The sequence below is a fragment of the Nycticebus coucang genome, chromosome 4, assembly GCF_027406575.1.
Source record: "Nycticebus coucang isolate mNycCou1 chromosome 4, mNycCou1.pri, whole genome shotgun sequence".
In the NCBI taxonomy this organism is placed as follows: domain Eukaryota; kingdom Metazoa; phylum Chordata; class Mammalia; order Primates; family Lorisidae; genus Nycticebus; species Nycticebus coucang.
Window position 1 is genome coordinate 105,621,120 of NC_069783.1, and position 25,413 is coordinate 105,646,532.

At 46.7% G+C, this 25,413-nt stretch overlaps 1 protein-coding gene across 3 annotated transcripts in view; it reads right to left on the minus strand.

The window, feature by feature from the left end:
• Positions 1-243: 243 nt before the first annotated feature.
• The window catches only part of PUS1 (pseudouridine synthase 1), a 33,815-nt gene continuing 8,645 nt past the window's right edge, over positions 244-25,413 (minus strand). Inside the window, exons 3-6 of one of the 3 annotated variants that reach the window (XM_053587336.1) lie at positions 18,710-18,847; positions 13,429-13,531; positions 3,690-4,381; positions 245-1,123 (exon numbers count right to left, since the gene is read on the minus strand). In XM_053587336.1, coding sequence (XP_053443311.1) covers positions 1,076-1,123; positions 3,690-4,381; positions 13,429-13,531; positions 18,710-18,847 — 981 coding nt within the window. In that variant the 3' untranslated portion in view covers positions 245-1,075. Of the gene's footprint in view, positions 1,124-3,689; positions 4,382-13,428; positions 13,532-18,709; positions 18,848-25,413 lie in introns of all 3 variants that reach the window. The other 2 variants (XM_053587335.1, XM_053587337.1) reach the window with 2 other exon arrangements.

Below are 25,413 nucleotides of genomic sequence, written 5' to 3' on the forward strand. Positions count from 1 at the left end.
TCCCTCACCACTTCTCTCCAAAGGGTCTCCTGACTGGCTTGTCCCACCCCACACAGGGGTTGTCCACCCCCAGCTGGTGCACATGCATGTCACACTTTTAAGTGCACAAACATGCACATACCCTCCCTCAGCTGTGGGAGCCTTGCAGGTTGCCCGCTCGCACCTCCTAGCCTCCTCCTTGATTACAGAGTGTCCTACATCTCATCTAAGACATCTCAGCTCAGCGTGGTGGCTCACACCTGTACTCTTAGCACTTTGGGAAGCTGAGGTGGGTGGATGGATTGAGCTCAGGAGTTGGAGACCAGCCTGGGCAAAAGTGACACCTCATCTCATCTCTACGTAAAGAGAAAAACTAGCTGGGTGTGTGGGGGCACCTGTAGTCCCAGGTACTTGGGAGGCTGAGTCAAGAGTCTTGAACCCAGAATCTGAGGTTGCTGTGAGCTATGATGACTCCATGGCACTCAATCCCAGGACAACAAAATGAGATTTTTTTCTCAAATGAATAAGGCATCTCCTGGCCTCCCTTGTAGGTAGAGATGGCCACAGGCGAGCCAGGGGAAGAGAAGGTAGCTGGGTCCAATAGTGCTGGGACCACTGCCCAGCCCAGGTTCCCTACACCTGGCCAAATACCTTCTGATGGCTAGACATACTCAGCTTCTTGCTCAGCTGCTAACAGCCCCAGCCTGCCCTTGCCCTGGCTTCCCTACCACTCTGCCTAGGCCCCCTAGGAGGGAGAGAATGTACAACAAAAAGGCAAAAAGATTCACTAAGCAAAATCTATATTTATTTAATAAGAAAATCATGTATTTAAAAAAATAGTGTCTTTACATGCTGAGGTGTACATCATGTAACCTGTGAGCTGAAAATAGCCTTGAAGCAGGTTACTCCTGTGATGAGAATTCATAAGATGCTAGGTGCCGAGAACCTGAGGGTACAAAGACAGGCACAGCTGACAGGCAGGCCCACCAATTCCTTTTGGGCCACAGGTGAGATTGGCAGCCACAGCAGTGGTGGCTCCTGGTGCACACACATCTCAGGAGGCTCTGCGATGCTGCAGTAAGCAGCTCCCATGGCCTCAGTCTGTGTCTCCATCCTCTCCACTGCCCTCCTGAGGGCTGGAGGCCTGCAGAAGAGGAGCAGACAGGAAATCAGCTGGGGCAAGCTCCTGCCCACTTAAAGGTGCGTCCTCCCCATGAGGTGACCCCACCCCCAGCATCTGCTTCTCCCCACCCAGAGCTGCCTGTGCTATGCTGGGATAGGCATAGGAGCTGGTGGTGTTGTGCTCTGCAGCTATGTCCTCACCCTCCCACACCAAGAGGAAAGGTAAGTGTTTGTCCTGGTTCAAGAGCTACATGGGGGCCAGGCTTGTTGGCTCACACCTATAATCCTAGCACCCTGAGAGGCTGAGGCGAGTGGATGGCTTGAGCTCATTAGTTTGACACCAGCCTGAGCAAAAGCAAGACCCCACCTCTACTAAAAATAGAAAAAACTGAGGCAAGAGGATTGCTTGAGCCCAAAATTTGGAGGTTGATGTGAGCTATGACGCCACAGCACTCTACCCAGGGCAACAGCTTGAGACTCTAATTTTTAAAAAAAGGGTGGTGCCTGTGGCTCAGTGGGTAGGGTGCAGGCCCCATATACCGAGGATGGTGGGTTCAAACCCAGCCCCAGCCAAATTGCAACAAAAAAATAGCCGGGCATTGTGGTAGGCGCCTGTACTCGGGAGGCTGAGGCAAAAGAATTGCCTAAGCCCAGGAGTTGGAGGTTGCTGTGAACTGTGATGCCACAGCACTCTACAAAGGGTGATAAAGTGAGACTGTCTCTACAAAAAAAAAGCTACACGGGGAAAGCCAGGGGCTGAGAACAAGATGGGCTGTTCGCTGGGCTCCTTTGAGTCCCCACAGGGGAAATAAACTGTGCTGTTTCAAAGCTCAACAATGCAGACACTTTAGCATCTAAAGATGGCCAGTGGTCAGAACCTCCATTCAAAGGAACCCAGTGGAAGTCCCATCTGGCCTGGGATCAAACTGGTACCTGTGCATTATTCAGTCTGCAATGCTTGAGAAAATGAAAAACCACCAACACTTCAAGTTTGTCTTCAAAAAATTAAGCTTATTTATAAATATTAGTTATCTATTTTTTGAGACTTTGGGGGAAAAAATAAGTTAATGGATGACTCCATACTGAACGTCAGAGTCAAAGCATTGTATAATAGACATACTCTTATTTGACAATGTGAATGTTACTTTTTTTGCATTATTATTGCTCAATATTTCATTGCAGCAATCATCTGATTTCTTTTTGAATGTATTTATCTTCATTCTTTACAAGGTTTTTGTTTCTGGTCCTTATCTTCAACATTGTTATTGTTATTAAATTTTAAGCCTTTTTAATTTTGTGAAGGCAAAAAGTGGAAACCAAATAAACACATGTATATAAAAAAAAAGAAAATATATCATTCTTCTGAAATAAATGAAACAATGGAAACATAAAAAAAAAAAAAAATTTAAGCTTACTGCCAGACATCATGTTCTGGGCCTGCAGGGGGCCTGCAGGTAGGATGAGAGGCCCCGGGCTGTGCAGTCCCACAGCTTCACATGCCAAGACTGGAGCTGCTTCCCAAGCCTGCCCCTCACTGGCCTCACTGCCCTAGGTCCTATGTGCACATGGGTTTGCAGCCTGGGGTGCAGGAAGGATGTTTCCATGGGTATCTGGACAATAGGAAGGAATCTCCTCAAGCTCCAAGTGGGGACCTGACCCTTTGAAAACCCACTGACCACTATCAGTGGTCTCTCACCTCAGTGCAAAAAATTGAGAACGAAAGTGGAATTTCAACTTTAGACTGCATTTAGCCCCAGTACCTCTGATCATGTATACTCTTGTCCTAACTTATCCTTGGTGGTCAGATGCAATGGCTCACGTCTGTAATTCCAGCACTTTGAGAGGCTGAGGTATGAGGGTTTTTTAACGCTAGGGGTTTAAGACTAGCCTGAGCAACATAGTGAGACCCTGCCTCCAAAACTAAATTAAAAAAAAAAAAAAAAAAAATTAACCATGCCTGGTGGCTCTAGCCTACAATATAGTCCCAGCTTCTCAGGAAGACAAGGCAGGAGGATCACTTGAGCCCAGGAGTTCAAGGTTATAGTGGATTATGATTATGCCACTGCAATCCAGCCTGGGCAACAGAGTGAGACCCTGTTATAACAAACTACACCTGACAATTGTCTAGCCAAGTCTCACTTCCTACCAGGTCCCTCACAGGTGTATAACAGAAAGTCAGACTCCAGGCTGGCCCACCCAGGGGGCAGACAGTCTAGGTCATAGCATGAGATGCTCATGCCCTGCACCCAGGCAACCTTCCGGGTACAGGGAAAGAGGGTAGACCTGGACAAGAACATGGTTGAGAGGAGCAGACGCAGCCCCAGCAGCACTGGCCCTGCCCCTATGAGCCTGGAAGCCATGCCCAGGATGGCATCATGCAGGCCCAGTGCAGGGAGTGTGCAGGTGGTGAGGCATATCTCTTGGCCACTGACCACTTACCCCTGTTCCTGAGACTGCTATGTGACTCTGGGGGAGCAATGCACCTGTCTGTGCCTTGGCCTGCTCTTCTACACAATGGGAATGACACTCAGCCTGGCCTCTGTGAGGGTATGTGCTGTAGCCTAGCCCTGCCATGACCCAGCCCCTACCTTGGTGCCTGTGCCAGCTGCTGCAAGGGCAGTGGCACTGAAGTCATGGACAGGGAGTGTACTGAGCCACTGGGCCATGGACCTCTCGTCCCTCTCGGTACTGACGATGGTGGGGTAGATGTGCTCCTCCTTGAAGGCAGCAACCTTGCCTTCCTCCTGCACCCAGTCCAGAGGTTCGTGCAGTCCATCATTGCCGAAGCGCTGGTTGTACTTCTCAAAGTGCACCCTCTCCAGGACGAGGCCAAGCCCTGGTGCCTTGGGCACATCAACCTTCTCCTCCCCCCAGCTGCGCTCCAGGACACTCTCCGGGGCGTAGCCCTTCACGATTGCCACCACCAGGCCAACCATCTTCCTTATCTGATGCATCATGAAGCTCTGCCCCTTCACCTTGATGACAGCGAACTCCAGGCCCTCCCGCTCAAAGGGCTCTTCGCAGAACATCTCCAAGATGTAACGCTGTGCACTGGGCTCCCTTGGCCCCTTCTGCGAGGTGAAGTTGTGGAAATTGTGAGTACCCTTATAACAGGCCAGCAGCCTGTTGACTCGCTGCAGTGTCTCAGGGCTCAGGCGGTAGGTCTCATCCTGCACGTCCCGGTCCTTGTGGGCAAAGGCAAAAGTGGGCAGCATGTAGCAGTATGTCCTGGCATCACACTTGTTCTTGGAGTTAAAGCCACCCGTCACCCTCTTCAGTCCTAGGGGAGAGGCAGGAAGTGAGAAGATACACAGGTAAACAGGAACTCACCAAAACCAGGGAGCATCCTGAGCAGCATGAGGACCAGCATCTCCTCACCCAAGACAGGTACCAAGTTCTCATGAGTACCAACTTCCTGGAAGAGGGGACTTTGCCCAGGGTGGTGATGAGACCTAGTAGTACAACTACCTGGGAGAGACGACTGTACTACATTAGCCGTAATTAACAATGATTTATTGCATGTTTTCTTTTTTTTTTGTAGAGACAGAGTCTCACTTTATGGCCCTCGGTAGAGTGCCGTGGCCTCACACAGCTCACAGCAACCTCCAACTCCTGGGCTTAAGCGATTCTCTTGCCTCAGCCTCCAGAGTAGCTGGGACTACAGGCGCCCGCCACAACGCCCGGCTATATTGCATGTTTTCAAATAGCTAAAAGAGAGGATTTTAATTGTTCCCAACACAAAGAAATAACAAATGTCTGTGGTGATGAATATGCTGATTACCCTGACTTGACCACTTCATGTTATACATGTATGGCAATACCTCCCTATGCAACATAAATATGTATAGTTACATGTCTATTAAAAATAAAAACTGAGGGTGGCACCTGTGGCTCAAGGAGTAGGGCACCGGTCCCATATGCCGGAGGTGGCGGGTTCAAACCCAGCCCCGGACAAAAAAAAAAAATCTTAAAAAAAAAAAATAAATAAATAAATAAAAACTGAAGCAAACAAAAAGAAACATAAACAAAAGAAGGAGACTTTTGTGCATTAAACTCTAAATTCATGTAATACTTAATCTCATAATTAAACACAAATCTCGACAACACAAAGATAAGGATCTGTGGAGACCCAATGTTGGCAAAAGTCTGAGGAAATAAATCCCCACGAGCTTTGCTAATCTGAGTGTGAACTGGTACAACCTCCCCCCGGATTAAAATACCAGATATATGGCCAGGTGTGGTGGCTCATGCCTGTAATCCCAACACTTAGGAGGCAGAGGCAGATGGATCACCTGAGCTCAGGAGTTCAAGACCAGCCTAAGGGCGGCGCCTGTGGCTCAGTGAGTAGGGCGCCAGCCCCATTTGCCAAGCATGGCGGGTTCAAACCCAGCCCCGGCCAAACTGCAACAAAAAAATAGCCGGGCGTTGTGGAGGGCGCCTGTAGTCCCAGCTGCTCAGAAGGCTGAGGCAAGAGAATCACCTAAGCCCAAGAGTTAGAGATTGCTGTGAGCCGTGTGACGCCACGGCACTCTACCCGAGGGTGGTACAGTGAGACTCTGTCTCTACAAAAAAAAAAAAAAAAGACCAGCCTGAGCCAGAGTGAGACCTTGTCTCCAAAACATCAGTTGGGTGTTGTGGAGAGCGCCTGTAGTCCCAGCTACTCGGGAGGCTGAAACAAGAGAATCACTTAAGCCCAAGAGTTTGAGGTTGCTGTGAGCTGTGATGCCACAGTACTATACCATGGTACTATACCGAGGGTGACAAAGTGAGACTCTGTCTCAAAAATAAAAATAAAAAAAAAGATACATGAGAAGCATGGACCCAGAAACTCACTTAAAAGTTTATTGTGCAGGTAAGGCCATTAGGCAGCACTGTTTTGTTTTTTTGTGAAGACAGAGTCTCATTTTACCACCCTTGGTAGAGTGCTGTGGCATCACACAGCTCACAGCAACCTCCAGCTCCTGGGCTTAGGAGATTCTCTTGCCTCAGCCTCCCGAGTAGCTGGGACCACAGGTGCCCACCACAATGCCCGGCTATTTTTTGGTTGCAGTTTGGCCGGGGCCGGGTTTGAACCCACCACCCTCGGTATATGGGGCACGGCACCCTACCCACTGAGCCACAGGCACCGCCCCCGGCAGCACTGCTTTTAATAGGAGAAAAAAAAAAAAAACCTGGAAACAACCTTAAAAGTCCAGCAATCAAAGCCAATCAAATAAATTCCAGAATGTTATAGGATAAAAGAGTATACAGCCCCTCAAGATCAGGTACAAAGCTCTAGGAACTGGGGGTAATTTTCAAGATGTCAATGCCTGGGGCGCAAGTAGTACCAAGTAGGCACTCAGTGGATATCTGGCCAGTACTGACTTAAAAAGGCAAAGTGAAGACCTATATGCAGGGTATCCCATTTGCTGTCCATGTCTGTGTTTGCATAAAAAATTTTGGAATAAGCAAGAACTAGTGATGGTGATGACTGTGGGAGCCCGGGCAGAGGCTCCCCTTGCCTCAGGATATGTGCTTTGAACAGGCTGGTCCACCTGGCTCCTAGGACCCACCCACCCCCACCTCAGAGGTGGGTGTAACACCCAACTCTGGGTTCACTGCTACGAGGGATGTAGGAAGGCAGATCCCGTGAGCATCTTCACCATTCTCCTTCTTCTGTCTCCACAGTCCTTTTTGTTTTTTGAGTGACTTTATTTTGGGGTTCTTTTTTTTTCTTTGAGACAGAGCCTCAAGCTGTCGCCCTGGGTATGGTGCCGTGGAGTCACAGTTCACAGCAACCTCCGACTCCTGGGCTTAAGCAATTCTCTTGCCTCAGCCTCCCAAGTAGCTAGGACTACAGGCACCCACCACAATGCCCGGCTATTTTTTGGTTGTAGTTGTCATTGTTGTTTCGCAACCTGGGCTGGATTTGAACCCGCCAGCTCTGATGTATGTGACTGGTGCCTTAGCTACTTGAACTACAGGTGCCCAATCTATTTTTGGTTTCTTATCTTACAGTACATTTAAGATTCAACTTCATGGGCGGTGCCTGCAGCTCAGTGAGTAGGGCACCAGCCCCATATAACGAGGGTGGCAGGTTCAAACCCAACCCGGGCCAAACTGCAACAAAGAACAGGCAGGTGTTGTGGTGGGTGCCTGTAGTCCCAGCTACTCGGAGGCTGAAGCAAGAGAATTGCCTAAGCCCAAGGGCTAGAGGTTGCTGTGGGCTGTGACGCCACAGTACTCTACTGAGTGCGACAAAGTGAGACTCTGTCTCTAACAAAAAAAATAAAATAAAAGATTCAACTTCATAAGCAATGAACATCATAAGGACAGTTTGCAAATGTAATTTTAGTTGTTCAGGACATATCTGCCATGAAAAGGCTGAATAGTGCTGGCAGACAACATGTCTGAAAGAGGCCACGGCCTTGTTATATGTTACACAGTGATAGCAACCACGGAATAACCTTGCATGGGGACCTGGTGTTGTTTTAGCATAACTGGGGATTAATCTATGAAATACATTAAAATATTCTTCATACAAAGGAACTGGTATGGGACATCAAATATGACTTTCAGAAGATTTCTTCTACTAGGAGTCTTATGGGAGGAAAGCTTCCACTTAGGTCAGAGAAAGACCACAGTACAATTAAAAAACAACTAAACTGTGGGCAGCGCCTGTGGCTCTGTGAGTAGGGCACCGACCCCATATACCAAGGGTGGTGGGTTCAAACCTGGCCCTGGCCAAACTCCAACAAAAAATAGCCCAGTGTTGTGGCAGGCATCTGTAGTCCCAGCTACTCAGGAGGCTGAGGCAAGAGAATCACCTAAGCCCAAAAGCTGGAGGTTGCTGTGACCTGTGATGCCACGGCACCCTACCCAGGGCGACAAAGTGAGACTCTGTCTCTAAAGACAAAACAAAACTGTATTATGGTAAAAATAATTTTAATAGAGGGTAAAATAATCAACAAAGATTACTGACTCCTACTATGACTTATACACAAATATTCATAGCAGCTTTACTTGTAACAGCTCAAAACTGGAAACCACACAAATGTCCATCGGGAGGTAAATGTACAAAGTCTGACATTTAAGTTCTCAAATCATCCTAAAAAATGTACTTTGAAGGGTGGACTAGGTGCTGGCATTGGTGCATAGTTTCCCAAGGGGAGTACTTTGAAGGTGACTGTTGTGATATTCAGCAATAAGGTATGTAGCACTTTTTCTAGGATAAGTTCACAAACTTAACTGTCCGACCTCATATAAATACTTTGTAGTATGCCTGTATATAATGGAATACCACACAGCAATAAAAAAGAACTACTAATATATACAATACAGATGAATCATAAAATAATTAGGCTGATGCAAAAGAAGCCAGACCAAAAAAATATGTATTATATCAGTGGTTTTCAACCTTCCTAATGCCACGGCCCTTTAATACAGTTCCTGTGGGTCGTGACCCACAGGTTGAGAACTGCTGTATTATATGATTCCATTTATACACAATTTATTTTTTTGTGAGACAGGATCTCACCCTGTTGCCCAGGCTAGAATGCTCTGGCCTCAGCCTCGCTCACAGCAACTTCACAATCCTCCTGCCTCAGCCTCACCAGTAGCTGGGACTACTGGCGCCTGCCACAATCCCCAGCTAATTTTCTCTTTTTAGTAGAGACAGGTCCTTGCTTTAATCAGGCTAGTGTCGAACTCCTGAGTTCAAATGATCCTCCCACTTTGGCCTCCCAAAGTCCTAGAAGTACAGGCATGAGCCACCATGCTCAGCCTCCATTTACATACAACTTTAAACACACAAACTAATCTCTAGTGACAGAAAGCAGATCAATGGCTGCTTGGGAAGGGGGGTGAAGAGGGACAGGCAGGAAAAAGGGGTTAGTCTACTAGGGGTGATGGGGTCAACACCAGCTGAGGCTGAGCTGCAACAGGGCCTGCAGGTGAGACAAGAGGCTGTGCAGTCCCCACAGCTCTGCATCCCAGGGCCGGGAGCTGCTTCCCAAGCCTGCCCCTTGCTAACCTCACTGCCCCAGGTCCTATGTGCACATGTGTTTGCAGCTTGGGGTACAGGAAGGATATTTCCATGGGTGTCTTGACAACAGGAAGGAATCTCCTCAAGCTCCAAGTGCAAACCTCACCCTTTGAAAACCCACTGACCACTCTCAGTGGTCTCTCACCCCAGTGCAAAAAATTGAAAACAAAAGTGGAATTTTTTTTTTTTTTTTGAAACAGAGTCTCACTATGTCGCCCTCAGTAGAGTACTGTGGCATCACATCTCACAGCAATCTGAATCTCTTGGGCTTATGGCTTGGTGCCCATACCTCGGTGAATAGAGCACCCGCCACATACACCGAAGCTGGCCGGTTCAAGCCCGGCCCGGGCCTGCCAAGTAACAATGACAACTGCAAACAAAAAATAGCTGGACGCTGTGGCAGGCACCTGTAGTCCCAGCTATTTAGGAGGCTGAGGCAAGAGAATCACTTAAGCCCAAGAGTTTGAGGTTGCTGTGAGCTATGAAAAAAAAAAAAAGGCTCTTAAATGAATCTTGAGATTTTTGTTTTTGTTTTTGTTTTTTTGCAGTTTTTTTTTGGCTGGGGCTGGGTTTGAGCCTGCCACCTCCAGCATATGGGGTTGGCGCCCTACTCCTTTGAGCCACAGGTGCCGCCCCTCTTAAATGAATCTAAATTAATTCGGCTGAGCAAAGCAAGCCAGACAAGAAGCCTATTTGTTAGAGACAGGATCTCACTCTTGCTCACGTTGGTCTCAATTCCTGAGCTCAAGAAATCCACCTGTCTTGGCCTCCCAAAGTGCTAGGATTACAGGCATGAGCCACTTTTGAGATAGACTCTGTTGCCCTGGGTCCAATGCCCAGCTATTTTTTAGAGACAGGTGTCTCTCACTTGCTCAGGCTGCTCTCAAACCTGTGAGGTCAAGCAACCCACGAGCCTGGGCCTCCCAGAGTGCTAGGATCATAGGTGTGAGCCACTACACCCAGCCTCAAAAATAAATCTTTTAAGAAATTAAAGTGGCAGGAGCCTGTAGACCCAGCTACTCAGGAGGCTGAGGCAAGAGAATTGCTTGCGACTAGAGTTTGAGTTTGCTGTGAGCTGTGATGCCATAGCACTCTACCTAGGGTGACAAAGTAAGAATCTGTCTCCTAAAAAAAAAAAAGGAAAGAAATAAACCACACATGGTGGCTTGTGCCTATAGTATAGTCCCAGCTACTCAGGAGGCAGGAGGCTGAGGAAAGAGGGTCACTGGAGCCCTGGAGTTCAAAGTTATAGTGGACTATGATTATGCCACTGTAATCCAACCTAGGCAAAAGAGAGAGACCCAGGGCTCATAGGTACATACACATGTCAAAACTTCTTTTTCTTTTTTTTTTTTCTGTAGAGACAGAGTCTCACTTTATGGCCCTCGGTAGAGTGCCGTGGCCTCACACAGCTCACAGCAACCTCCAACTCCTGGGCTTAAACAATACTCTTGCCTCAGCCTCCCGAGTAGCTGGGACTACAGGCGCCTACCACAACGCCCGGCTATTTTTTGGTTGCAGTTTGGCCAGGGCCGGGTTTGAACCCACCACCCTCGGTATATGGGGCCGGCGCCTTACCAACTGAGCCACAAGCGCCACCCAAAACTTCTTAATTATACACTTAGAAATAGGTAGTTGTGTTTCAATAAAAAAAGCATTTAAAATATTTTTTAAAAGGCCATGCCCAGGGGCTCACGATAATCCTAGCACTCTGGGAGGGTGAGGTGGGTGGATTGCTGAGCTCAGGAGTTCAAGACTAGCCTGAGCAAGATCCAGACACTGTCTCTTAAAAAAAATAAAAAAATATAGCCGGGCGTTGTGGCGGGCACCTGTAGTCCCAGCTGCTCAGGAGGCTGAGACAAGAGAATCACGTAGGCCCAAGAGCTAGAGGTTGCTGTGAGCTGTGTGATGCCACGGCACTCTACCGAGGGCAATAAAAGTGAGACTCTGTCTCTACAAAAACAAAACAAAACTAACAAACAAAAAAAACCAAGATAATAAAAAATAAATAAATAAATAAAGTAGCTAGGTGTTATGGCAGGTACCTGTAGTCCCAGCTACTTGGAAGGCTGAGGCAACAGAATTATTTGGCCTAAGAGTTGGAGGTTGCTGAGCGGCTCCTGTGGCTAAATGAGTAGGGTGCTGGCCCCATATACCAAGGATGGCGGGTTCAAACCCGGCCTGGGCCAAACTGCAACAAAAAATAGCCAGGCACTGTGGCAAGTGCCTATAGTCCCAGCTACTCAGGAGGCTGAGGCAAGAGAATCACCTAAGCCCAAGGGTTGGAGGCTGCTGTGAGCTGTGATGCCACAGCACTCTATCAAAGGCAACAAAGTAAAATTCTGTCTCCAAAAAATTAAAAAGTAATAAAATTTCTTAAGAATAAAACACACAAAGGCAGTGCCCGTGGCTCAGTGAGTAGGGTGCTGGCCCCATATACCGAGGGTGGCAGTTCGAACCTGGCCCGCCAAACTACAACAAAAAAATAGCCGGGTGTTGTGGTGGGCACCTGTAGTCCCAGCTACTTGGGAGGCTGAGGCAAAAGAATTATCTAAGCCTGAGAGCTAGAGGTTGCTGTGAGCTGTGACACCACAGCCCTCTACTGAGGGTGACAAAGTGAGACTTTGCCTCTAAAAAATACACACACACAGGAAGACTATACATTTGTACCCAGCCATACCTATAATTGTATTAAATATAAACAGCCTCTACATGTCACTTTAAAAGAACAGATAGGGCGGCCCCTGTTGCTCAGTGAGTAGGGCGCCAGCCCCATATACCGAGGGTGGCAGGTTCAAACCCAGCCCTGGCCAAACTTCAACAAAAAAATAGCCAGGCATTGTGGCAGGCGCCTGTGGTCCCAACTACTTGGAAGGCTAAGGCAAGAGAATCGCCTAAGCCCATGAACTGGAGGTTGCTGTGACCTGTGACACCATGGCACTCTACCAAGGGCAACAAAATGAGACTCTGTCTCTTAAAAAAAAAAAAAAAAGTGGCTCACACTTGTAGTCCCAGTACTGTGGGAGGCTGAGGCGGGTGGATTTCCTGAGCTCAGAGGTTCGAGATCAGCATGAGCTGCAGTGAGCCAGAGTGAAACCCTATCTCTACCAAAAAAAAAAAAAAAAAAATGTTGTGAAGCGAGTGTATGATGCCCCATGATCATATCAATGTATACAGTTATGATTTAATAAAAAATAAAAAAAAAATAAAAAAAATAAAAAAATGCCGGGCGTTGTGGTGGGCACCTGTAATCCCAGCTACTTGGGAGGCAAAAGGCAAGAGAATCACCAAAGGAAGAAAGGAAAAAAAGAAAAAAAACAAACAAAAACAAAAAAAACTTTCAAACTAAGAAGAATGAAAGCCAGCTGAAATTGAAAGCAAAATAAAAGAAAAAAAAAATAAAAAAAACAAGCAGAGACAGCTGAATTGTTTTTGTTTTGTTTTTGAGACAGAGTCTCAGTTTGTCACCTTCTATAGAGTGCTATGGCGTCATTGTTCATGGCAACCTCAAACACTTGAGCAATTCTCTTGCCTCAGCCTCCCAAGTAGCTGGGAGTATAGGCGCCCACCACAATGCCTGGCTATTTTTAGAGACGGGGTCTCACTTTAGCTCAGGCTGGTCTGGAACCTGTGGGCTCAGGATATCCACCCGCCTTGGCCTCCCAGAGTGCTAGGATTACAGGCACAAGCCACTGCACCCAGCCTTGGATTCTTTTTTAAGAGGCTTGGGCGGCGCCCGTGGCTCAGTCGGTAGGGCGCTGGCCCCATATACCGAGGGTGGCGGGTTCAAACCCGGCCCCGGCCAAACTGCAACCAAAAAATAGCCGGGCGTTGTGGTGGGCGCCTGTAGTCCCAGCTACTTGGGAGGCTGAGGCAAGAGAATCGCTTAAGCCCAGGAGTTGGAGGTTGCTGTGAGCTGTGTGAGGCCACGGCACTCTACCGAGGGCCATAAAGTGAGACTCTGTCTCTACAAAAAAAAAAAAAAAAAAAAGAGGCTTAAAAATTTCCTTTCTCAATCCTGCCAAAAAGAGCAATAATTGTTGTAACTGTAAATTTGGATTTTCATACCCAACATTTTCTTAAAACAAGGCACTCCAAACGAGTGCCTTACAGTCTACCTCAGTTATTCCCATCTGTGAAGGGGATAGGAATACCAAATTCTTAGAAAGATCTGCAGCCACATCCACCTCCTGCAAAGCAAATGGACAGTTCTCTGACTCCACTTTCAGATCATAGACATTCGGTAGAGTGGCAGGGATATGTGTAGCTTATGCCTCTGTGAGACCAACTACCAGAAAGCTTACCCAAAATCCGAATGTGAGATGGAAGATGGCTGTTGATCTTTTCTAAAATGTCATCAATCAGCCACACTTTCAGGGACACTACCTGACCAGCTGCAGACACACCCTGTAAAGAAAGCAGAATATGTAAAGGGAAGTTAGGTCCAGCAGAGCCTTCCCCTTGAGCACAAGGCTTTGCATATTGGCTCTCTGAACAGAAAGACTATGCCAACATCATACTTTTTCATCCACAATTCTGCTCTTAGAAATGCATCAATTGTATATAAAAACAAAGGTCTATTACCATGGAGTGACCACAGCAAAACTTACGAACTATTAAAAATGATTTCAAAGAGAAACACTAAATTAAGGAATAAAACTATTACTATGCAGACAAGAAACAAAGTCCCATGTAAGATCTGACTCCCAGTGACGTGGGAAACAAAGAAAACACCACTTAGAACCATAAGCAGTGAAGGAGGCCCCAGATGCACCAGAACAGCAGTGACCCAGTGGGGCCAGGAAGGTGCTCTTGGGCAAGGTGCCGGGTATACACTGTGTGCACACGCAGAAACTGACCAGGCTCTATATACCTTACTGCTTACATATCATGCCCCTTTTACGTAAAAGGGAGAGGGAAGAGATGTGACTGGGATCTGAGTGAGGGGTTTCTGGGATGCCACAGAGTCCTACCTGCTGATCTGGGTGGTGATGACCCATGCCATTAAGGGTCACCTCTTCTGCCTTATTCTGAGGTTACATGCACCTTTCCATGTGTTATAGACACAATTTCTAAGAATATTTTTAAAATGCATGCAAAGAGGCTCAGCATCCATAGCACAGTGATTACAGGGCAAGCCACACGCACCAAGGCTGACAAGTTCAAAGCTGGCCCGGGCCACTTCAACAAAAAATAGCTGGGCATTGTGGCGGGGCCTGTAGTCCCAGCTACTTGGGAGGCTGAGGCAAGAGAATTGCTTGAGCCTAAGAGTTTGAGGTTGTTGTGAGCTATGATACCACGGTACTCTACCGAGGGCAACAAAGTGAGATTTTGTCTCAAAAAAAAAGCAAGAGGCAGCCGTACTTCAGAGAGCATGTCAGACACTGGTCAGCCCCTAAGGGGACCTCTTTTGTACTGTGGGGTCGCCAGAGGATGTCACTGTCTTTAAGAAAATCATGCTGGTATTTTAGGGTGAGAGGTGATGATGTCTGCAACTTACTCTCAAATGGTTCCATTTAGAAGAATCAAAAGAACATAAATGAAAAGAAGTAAAACAAATACACCAAAGTCCTAGAATGTGGGAGGTTGCTGGGATTGCCTATGGCTTCATGCTTGAGACTATTCTGAAGGTCTGAAATTTTCAAGATAGAAATCTGGAGAAATTCAAAGAAAAAAAGGCTAAAAATAAATTGTTAAGATACTCTATGGACCAAATCCACTACATCCCAGATGCACACCTCCCAGACAGAGGCATCTGGCCATGTGGATGTTGATGCCTGACAGAGGTGCCTGCAACAGAAGGCAGCCAATAGATTTCAAAGACTCAGCACCAAAGAGGGAGAAGGAAGATCCACCCCCCTACCAACCTTTCTGTACTGACTGCAGGTCGAAATGAGAACACTTCAGCCAGGGGTCCTGGTGTGATGGGTACAAGACAAAGGGTTTCTTAGGGAAGGTTCTAAAGACTGTGGTGAGGGCAGCACAACTCTGTCAACATACCAGAAACCACTGAAATACGCAAATGCTGTGGGAGTGAATTATATTTCAATACAACTTGCTTATCCACAGGCTGGCTGCTCAGGTGTTGTAACATCAGTCTCATACGTTTTCTATGTCTTTAGGTTTTCCAAATTATAAGCAAGAAAACATTAAAATGAAACCATCTTGGCCAGACATGGTGGCTCATCCCTGTAATCCTAGCACTCTGGAAGGCCAAGGCATAAAGATCAAGAGACCCTGTATCTGCAAAAAATAGAAATATCAGCCAGGCAGTGTGGCAGGCACCTGTAGTCCTGGCTACTGGGGAAGCTGAAGGTAGGAGGATCGCTTGAGCCCAGGGGTTGCTGAGATAAGCTGATGCCACGGCACTCTATTCGTGAGATGACAAAGTGAGAGTCTGCCTCAAAAAATAAAAATAAAAATAAAGGAATGAAACCATCATCTATAATTAACAGTGGAAATAAAAATAAAATAGGGGCAGCGCCTATGGGTCAAGTGGGTAGGGCACCAGCTGGTTCAAACCCAGCCCTGGTCAAACTGCAACAAAAAAATAGCCGGGCGTGGGGCGTGGCTCAGTCGGTAAGGCGCCGGCCCCATATACCAAGGGTGGCGGGTTCAAACCCAGCCCCGGCTGAACTGCAACCAAAAAAGAGCCGAGCGTTGTGGCAGGCGCCTGTAGTCCCAGCTACTCGGGAGGCTGAGGCAAGAGAATCGCTTAAGCCCAGGAGTTGGAGGTTGCTGTGAGCTGTGTGATGCCATAGCACTCTACCGAGGGCCATAAAGTGAGACTCTGTCTCTACAAAAAAAAAAAAAAAATAGCCGGGCGTTGTGGTGGGTGCCTGTAGTCCCAGCTACTTGGGAGGCTGAGGCAAGAGAATCATCTAACCTCAGGAGTTGGAGGTTGCTGTGAGCTATGACGTCACAGCACTCTACCAAGAGCGATAAAATGAGACTCTGTCTCTAAAAAAATTTTAAAAAATAAAAAAATAGGGCGGCTCAAGTGGCTAAGGCGCCAGCCACGTACACCTGAGCTGGCGGGTTTGAATCCAGCCCAAGCCCGCCAAACAACAATGACGGCTACAACCAAAAAATAGCCAGGCATTGTGGCGGGCTCCTGTAGTCCCAGCTACTTGGGAGGCAGAGGCAGGAGACTCACTTGAGTCCAGGAGTTGGAGGTTGCTGTGAGCTGTGACGCCACCGCACTCTACCCAGGGTGACAGCTTGAGGCTCTGTCTCAAAAAAAAAAAAAAAAATAGGGCAGCGCCTGTGGCTCAAAGGAGTAGGGCACCGGCCCCATATGCCAGAGGTGGGCACCGGCCCCATATGCCAGGGTTCAAACCCAGCCCTGGGCAAAAACTGCAAAATAAAAATAAAAATAAAATAAATGCAAGGACCCTTTTTTAAATTCTCTATGTCAACCCAGGCAAATTTTTACTTTACTTCTGCCTTGAAAACAACCAGAACTATAAATAGAAGAATGAAAAGGAAAATGAAGGCTCGGCGCCTGTAGCTCAAGAGGCTAAGGCACCAGCCACATACACCAGAGCTGGCGGGTTCGAATCCAGCCCAGGCCTGCCAAACAATGACAACTACAACCAAAAAATAGCCGGGCGTTGTGGCAGGCGCTGGTAGTCCCAGCTACTTGGGAGGTTGAAGCAAGAGAATCGCTTAAGCCCAGGAGTTAGGGGTTGCTGTGAGCTGTGATGCCATGGCACTCTACCCAGGGTGACAGCTTGAGGCTCTGTCCCCCCACCCAAAAAAAAGAAAAAGAAAATGAAAAACAGTAAGAACTGGGTGGCGCCTGTGGGTCAAGGTGTAGGGTGCCGGTCCCATATGCCAGAGGTGGTGGTGGGTTCAAACCCAGCCCTGGCCAAAAACCACAAAAAAAAAAAAAGAAAAAGAAAAACAGTAAGAACCACAAACCTGGCTGGGTGCAGTGGCTCATGCCTATAATCCTAGCACTCTGGGAGGCCAAGGTGGATGGATTATCTGAGCTCAGGCATTCAAAACCAGCCTGTGCAAGAGTGAGACTCTGTCACTAAAAAATAGAACAACTAGCTGGCGTAGTGGCTCACGGCTATAGTCCCAGCTACTCGGGATGCTGTGGGCCAAGAATTGCTGTGAGCTATGACTCTATGGCACTCTATCCAGAACAACATGAGTGATACTCTCTCAAAAAACAAACAAAAAAAAAACAAAAACCTGCCACAAAACTGACTATTTTGAGCTATCAAATTTATTCCTGGTCATCACTTGTTAGGAGCGATCTCACCTATTGGTACAATGGCTCCTGTCCGGGGGTTCTGGCCTGGGCCTATGGATCCCAGAGGAACTGCATGCCTCTGAAACTGAACATTTGCATGAACAAGATCCATAGCTTAATGGAGATTCCCAGGGGGCCCTGATCTGCAAATGACAACCCCCCAATGCCCTCAGGTGGCCTAAGAGATGTGCCAGGGGCCATAAGACCAAAGATGAGAGGGGCCACATGCATACAGAAGAGCTGTCCATCCTGACAGACCCCAAGGCCCCTCCCTGATGACAGATCTCCATTTTCCTGAGTCAAGCCGCCCAGTCCCACAGTTTAGTCTCAGGCACAGAAACACCACATGGCGTGACCATGCAGCAAATGCTGCCATGTTGCCCAATATAAAACAGTGGGACTCAGGCTTAAGATTCTGAATGGAGGGCGGCGCCTGTGGCTCAGTCAGTAAGGCGCCGGCCCCATATACCGAGGGTGGCGGGTTCAAACCCGGCCCCGGCCAAACTGCAACCAAAAAATAGCCACTACTGTGGCGGGCGCCTGTAGTCCCAGCTACTCGGAAGGCTGAGGCAAGAGAATCGCTTAAGCCCAGGAGTTGGAGGTTGCTGTGAGCTGTGTGAGGCCACGGCACTCTACTGAGGGCCATAAAGTGAGACTCTGTCTCTAAAAAATTTAAAAAAAAAAAATTAAAAAAAAAAAGATTCTGAATGGACAGCACAGGGCCACCAGTTACACATGGCTGTGAATCCAAATGACAGGGCCAGGGTGGGGTGATGCAGCACAAGAATGAAATATGCACTGGATTCCAAAGACTCAGCACACATACAAAGATGTAAAATAAGCCCATTAACAGATTTCTTAGGTTGACTGCACACTGAAGTGAGGATAATATCTTGGATATACTAAGTTTATAAGTTAAAATTAATTAAAATTAATTTTATCTACTTCCTTTTACCTTGCAAATTGTGGCTACTCATAAATGTAACATTACAAGCATGTCTTCCCTTTGTAGCCACATGATTATATTTGCTCTAGGGTGAAAACTGACTAGACAGATCTGAGGCAGATGTCGCCTGAGGACAGATTGGACAAAGAAGAAGGCAAAGACTAAAGAGGACACAAAGTCCCACTGGCAGTGAGCACCTGCATCCAGCCATACCTGAGCAGCTCCTGCTTCTAGACTTCTTAGCTACACGGGGCAAAAATTTCTTTCCTGTTCAAGTCAATCTGATTTCTGCCTCACTCAAAAGTCACTAAAGCAGAAAGTGCGCCAGGTGCTGCTCATACCTGCAGGGTGAGGGGCAGAGATGGCTGCCACCCACCTTGTCTGTCCGGGCGCACCGCTGGAAGGACATTTTCCTCATGTCTTCACCATGATTTTCAGGGATACAGCCCGAGCGGACAAGGGCAGACACCAAATCATCTTCTATTGTCTTAAATTGTGAGGACCCAACATTCCTCTGGACAAAAGGGACAAAGCAGATTATTTTCATTAGGTCACTACCCCCAAGCCTGGGCAGCTCTGTGACCGGGACTTGTGCAGTGTGCTCATACACAGCAGAATGGAGACCAAACCTGTGGCCACGGGGACACATGAGAAGCAGGAAAGCCACCTGAGACACTTCTTCCTACCCGGTCAGATCTGAAACCATCCCCGCAATGAGACAGCAGTGTCTCCTGCTCAGGACCATTTCTGTCTGAAGCCCCTCCCTCATCATAGCAGGGATGGCAGGCCTCAACCCTGCAGGGTGCTGTCCCCCTCCTTACTATCATCTGCCAGGTCACACTGCCAGTCCCAGGCTATTTCAAAAGGCTTCAGATGATAGAATCAGCCTATGCCCTTCATCTTGGGATGAATGCACACCAGGGAAGACAACCACTGTTTCAGAATTCTGGTCAACACTTCACCTCTCCCCCCACTCTAACGGTAATAAGGGGCCTGAGGGATTCTAAGACATTGTGAGACCCTCTCTAGATCCCATCCTGCAGGTTCTCAAAGTACAGAAAGAGCTGCCTACCATTTTCACAGAACGCCTTTCCAATGTAGACCACAAGGGCCTGCAAGCACTTTGCTAAGACTCCCACAGGCGGGAAGTGCTTCTCAAAGTCTACCTTATAGTTTCCCACTGCAATTTAAGTCCAATCTCCTTTCTTGGTATAAAATCATAAATGCTTCTCAAATGATGTAAATGAATTTTTTTTTTTTTTTTTTTGAGACAGAGTCTCACTATGTCGCTCTGGGTAGAGTGCGTGGCATCACAGCTCACAGCAACCTCAAACTCTCGGTCTTAACTGATTCTCTTGCCTCCGCCTCCCAAGTAGCTGGGACTATAGGCACCCGCCACAACACCCAGCTATTTTTTTGTTGTTGTTGTAGTTGTCATTGTTGTTTTATCTGGCCCAAGATGGGTTAGAACCTGCCAGCCCGAGTGTATGTGGCCAGTGCCCTACCCACTGAGCAACAGGTGCCACCAATGCAAATGTATTATTAACAAACAAGAATAACAACCCTCCACTCAGCCTTGCGAGTACTGTCACTCTTTATATCCTAATGGGAAAACCAAGGCAACCATAATATGATGACATAAGCAAAGTTCTCAGGACAGTGCCTCAAACAAAAACCTAACATAATCAAAACCTCTCAAAAAAATCACTTAAATCCCCCACAAAGAACACAAGACATGGTCTGTCTCTTCCTACTAATACTTGAGAGTAAATCAGCCTCCAGCCAAATCTTCCAGCCTCATTTACCAGCTGTCATGAAATTTGTTTCATGACTGTAACTTACGCTTTTTTTTTTTTTTTTGGAGAGACAGAGTTTCACTTTATTGCCCTTGGTAGAGTGCCGCGGCATCACACAGCTCACAGCAACCTCCAACTCCTGGGCTTAGGCGATTCTCCTGCCTCAGCCTCCCAAGTAGCTGGGACTACAGGCACCTGCCACAACACTCGGCTATTTTTTTGTTGCCGTTTGGCCGGGGCTGGGTTTGAACCCACCACCCTCGGCATATGGGGCCAGTGCCCTGCTCAGGCGCCGCCCTGTAACTTATGCTTTTAAAAATAAGATTAGAGGGGCGGCGCCCGTGGCTCAGTTGGTAAGGCGCCGGCCCCATATACCGACGGTGGCGGGTTCAAACCCGGCCCCGGCTGAACTGCAACAACAAAAAAAAAATAGCCGGGCGTTGTGGCGGGCGCCTGTAGTCCCAGCTACTCGGGAGGCTGAGGCAAGAGAATCGCTTAAGCCCAGGAGTTGGAGGTTGCTGTGAGCTGTGTGATGCCACGGCACTCTACCGAGGGCCATAAAGTGAGACTCTGTCTCTACAAAAAAAAAAATAATAAAATAAGATTAGAGGGCCAGATGGGGTGGCTCACGCCTATAATCCTAGCACTCTGGGAGGCCAAGGCAGGTGGATAGCTTGAGCTCACGGGTTCGAGACCAGCCTAAGCAAAAAAGGGAGATGCTGTCTCTACTAAAAGTAGAAAAACTGGCGGTGCTTAAAGCTAAATGGGTAGGGGGCCAGCCACATACACCAAAGCTGGCAGGTTCAAATCTGGCCCAGGCCAGCTAAAGCAACAATCAATAACAACTACAACAGAAAAATAGCCAGGTGTTGAGATGGGAGCCTGTGGTCCCAGCTATTTGGGAGGTTGAGGCAAGAGAATCGCTTAAGCCCAAGAGTTTCAGGTTGCTGTGAGCTGTGACGCCACAGCACTCTACCCAGAGCAACAGCTTGAGACTGTCTCAAAAAGAAAAAAAAAAAATTTTTAGGGCAGCGCCTGTGGCTCAGAGAGTAGGGCACCGGCCCCATATGCCAAGGGTGGCAGTTTCAAACCCAGCCCCAGCCAAACTGCAACAACAGAAAAAAAAATAGCCGAGTGTTGTGGCAGGCGCCTGTAGTCCCAGCTGCTCGGGAGGCTGAAGCAAGAGAATCGCATAAGACCAAGAGTTAGAGGTTGCTGTGAGCCCTGTGACGCCACGGCACTCTACCAAGGGCGGTACAGTGAGACTCTGTCTCTACAAAAAAAAAAAAAAAAGAAAGAAAAAAAAATTTTAAATAAATAAATAAAAGTGGAAAAAACTGAGGCAAGTGGATCTCTTGAGCCTGAGTTGAAGGGTGCTATGAGCTAGACACCACGGCACTCTACCCTGGACGAAAGCTTGAGACTCTGTCTCAAAAAATAAATAAATAAATAAATAAAAGTAAAACTGGAGCAGGCCAGGCACAGTGGCTCACGCCTGTAATCCTAACACTCTGGGAAACTGAGGCAAGTGGATCGCCCGAGCTCATGAGTTCAAGACCTGAGGCAGAGTAAGAACCTCATCTCTAAAAATAGTTGAGGGTTGTGGTGGGTGCCTATAGTCTCAGCTACTCAGGAGGCTGAGACAAGAGAATCGCTTACACTCAAGAATTTGAGGTTGCTGTGAGCTAAAATGCCATGGCACTCTACCGATGGTGACAAAGTGAGACTCAGTCTCAAAAAATAAAAAAGGGCAGTAGAGAAACCGGCATCACTGGAGTGGTGGCACAGCTATTTCCTCTGGAAGATGGTGGCCGAGTAACAGCTTCCCTGCAACTGGGCACCGTAAGTCCGGGGAGATAAGACTCCAGGCATCTCTGGTTGGTGGGATCTGCGAGAGACTTCTGGACCCCAAGAGGAGGACAAAAACAGTGGAAAACTGTCCACAGGCACAGGAACTTAAAGAGCAAGAGGAAGTGAAAGGAAAATTAGGGCAAGGAAACAGATAAAAGAAACCACTCATGAGGAAGAATCAGCAGAAAACTGGTAACATGAAGAACCATTCCAGAGCAACCCCCCCAAGGGACCATGAGCTAGATACTTCAGAGGATTCCACCTATAAAGAAATGTTAGTAATGACAGAAAGCGAATTTAGAATACACATGATGAAAACAATGAAGGAAATGATGGAAACAATGAAGGAAACGGCTAATAAAGTGGAATATAACCAAAAGGAAATCCAAAAACAGAATCAAATAAGAGAGGAACGATATGAAGAATATAGAAAGGATAGGGCGGCGCCTGTGGCTCAAGGAGTAGGGCACCAGTCCCATATGCCAGAGGTGGCGGGTTCAAACCCAGCCCTGGCCAAAAATCACAAAAAAAAAAAGAAAGGATATAGCAGAGCTGAAGGAACTAAAGCAGTCCATTAGGGAACTTAAAGATGCAATGGAAAGTACCAGCAACAGGTTAAACCATGTAGAAGAAAGAATTTCGGAGGTAGAGGACAAAGTTCTTGAGATAACGCAGATAGTTAAAGAGGCAGAAAAGAAGAGAGAGGGCGGCGCCTGTGGCTCAGTCAGTAAGGCGCCGGCCCCATATACCGAGGGTGGCAGGTTCAAACCCAGCCCCTGCCAAACTGCAACCAAAAAATAGCCGGGCGTTGTGGCGGGTGCCTGTAGTCCCAGCTACTCGGGAGGCTGAGGCAAGAGAATCGCTTAAGCCCAGGAGTTGGAGGTTGCTGTGAGCTGTGTGAGGCCACGGCACTCTACCGAGGGCCGTAAAGTGAGATTCTGCCTCTACAAAAAAAAAGAAAAGAAGAGAGAGAAAGCAGAACGTTCAATGTTAGAATTATAGGACTTTATGAAGCGTTCCAACATACGAGTTATAGGAATCCCAGAAGGGCAAGAAGAATGCCCCAGAGGAATAGAAGCCATACTAGAGAATATTATAAAAGAAAATTTCCCAAATATCACCAAAGATTCTGACACACTGTTTTCAGAGGGATATCGGACCCCAGGTTGCCTCAACTCAAACTGAGCTTCTCCAAGACACATTGTGATGAACTTGTCCAAAGTCAAGACCAAAGAAAAGATTCTGTAAGCTGCCAGGAGTAAACGCCAGTTGACCTACAGGGGCAAATCCATCAGAGTGACTGCAGACTTCTCTAATGAAACTTTCCAAGCAAGAAGTCAATGGTCATCTACCTTTAATCTACTTAAACAGAACAATTCCAGCTCAGAATTCTATACCCTGCTAAGCTAAGCTTTAAAATTGATGGAGAAATCAAATCATTTACAGATATACAAACCTTGAGGAAATTCGCCAAACAAGACCAGCTCTACAGGAAATACTTCAACTTCTTCTACACACTGACCATCACAATGGATCAGCAGCAAAGTAAGAACTCAGAAATTAAAGGACAGAACCTAACTTCCACTCTGATGCAAACGACAAAACTAAGCAATGGACTGTCACAAAATAAGATGAATAGAATACTACCACACTTATCAATTATCTCAATAAATGTTAATGGCTTGAATTCCCCACTGAAGAGACATAGATTGGCTGACTGGATTAAAAAACACAAGCCATCCATTTGCTGTCTGCAGGAAACACTCCTGGCTTCAAAAGACAAATTAAAACTCCAAGTCAAGGGTTGGAAGACAATTTTTCAGGCAAATGGAATTCAGAAGAAAAGAAGAGTTGCAATCTTATTTTCAGATACATGTGGATATAAAGCAACTAAAGTCAAAAAAGACAAAGATGGTCACTTTATATTGGTCAAGGGAAAAATACAACAAGAAGACGTTTCAATTCTAAATATTTATGCACCCAATTTAAATGCTCCCAGATTCTTGAAACAGACCCTACTCAGTCTGAGCAATATGATATCCGATAATACCATAATAACAGGGGACTTTCACACTCCTCTTACAGAGCTGGACAGATTCTCTAAACAGAAATTAAACAAAGATATAAAAGATTTAAATGAGATCCTAGAACAACTGTGCTTGATAGATGCATATAGAACACTCCATCTCAAAGATAAAGAATATACAGTCAATACACAGTCTTGGGCGGCGCCTGTGGCTCAGTGAGTAGGGCGCCAGCCCCATACGCCGAGGGTGGCGGGTTCAAACCCAGCCCCGGCCAAACTGCAACCAAAAAATAGCCGGGCGTTGTGGCGGGCGCCTGTAGTCCCAGCTGCTCGGGAGGCTGAGGCAAGAGAATCACGTAAGCCCAAGAGTTAAGAGGTTGCTGTGAGCCGTGTGACGCCACGGCACTCTACCCGAGGGCGGTACAGTGAGACTCTGTCTCTACAAAAAAAAAAAAAAAAAAGAATATACAGTCTTCTCATCACCTCATGGAACATTCTCCAAAATTGATCATATCCTGGGACACAAAACAAATATCAGCAGAATAAAAAGAATTGAAATTTTACCTTGTATCTTCTCAGACCACAAGGCACTAAAGGTGAAACTCAACTCTAACAAAAACGTTCAACCCCACACAAAGACATGAAAATTAAACAACCTTCTGTTGAATGACAGATGTGTGCAGGAAGAAATAAAACAGAAAATCATTAACTTCTTTGAGCAAAACAACAATAAAGACACAAGTTGCCAAAACCTGTGGGTTACTGCAAAAGCAGTTTTAAGAGGAAAATTCATCGCTTTAGATGCCTACATTCAAAAAACAGAAAGAGAGTGCATCGACAATCTCACAAGAGATCTTATGGAATTGGAAGAAGAAGAACAATCTAAGCCTAAACCCAGTAGAAGAAAAGAAATATCCAAAATCAAATCAGAGATCAATGAAATTGAAAACAAAAGAATCATTCAGAAAATTAATGAAACAAGGAGTTGGTTTTTTGAAAAAATAAATAAAATAGATAAACCATTGGCCAGACTAATGAGAAATAGAAAAGTAAAATCTCTAGTAACTTCAATCAGAAATGATAAAGGGGAAATAATAACTGATCCCACAGAGATACAAGAGATCATCTCTGAATACTACCAGAAACTCTATGCCCAGAAATTTGACAATGTGAAGGAAATGGATCAATATTTGGAATCACACCCTCTCCCTAGACTTAGCCAGGAAGAAATAGAGCTCCTGAACAGACCAATTTCAAGCACTGAGATTAAAGAAACAATAAAAAAATCTTCCAACCAAAAAATGCTGGTCCAGATGGTAACCAGAATTCTATCAAACCTTCAAGGAAGAGCTTATTCCTATACTGCAGAAATTATTTCAAAAAATTGAGGAGGAAGGAATCTACCCC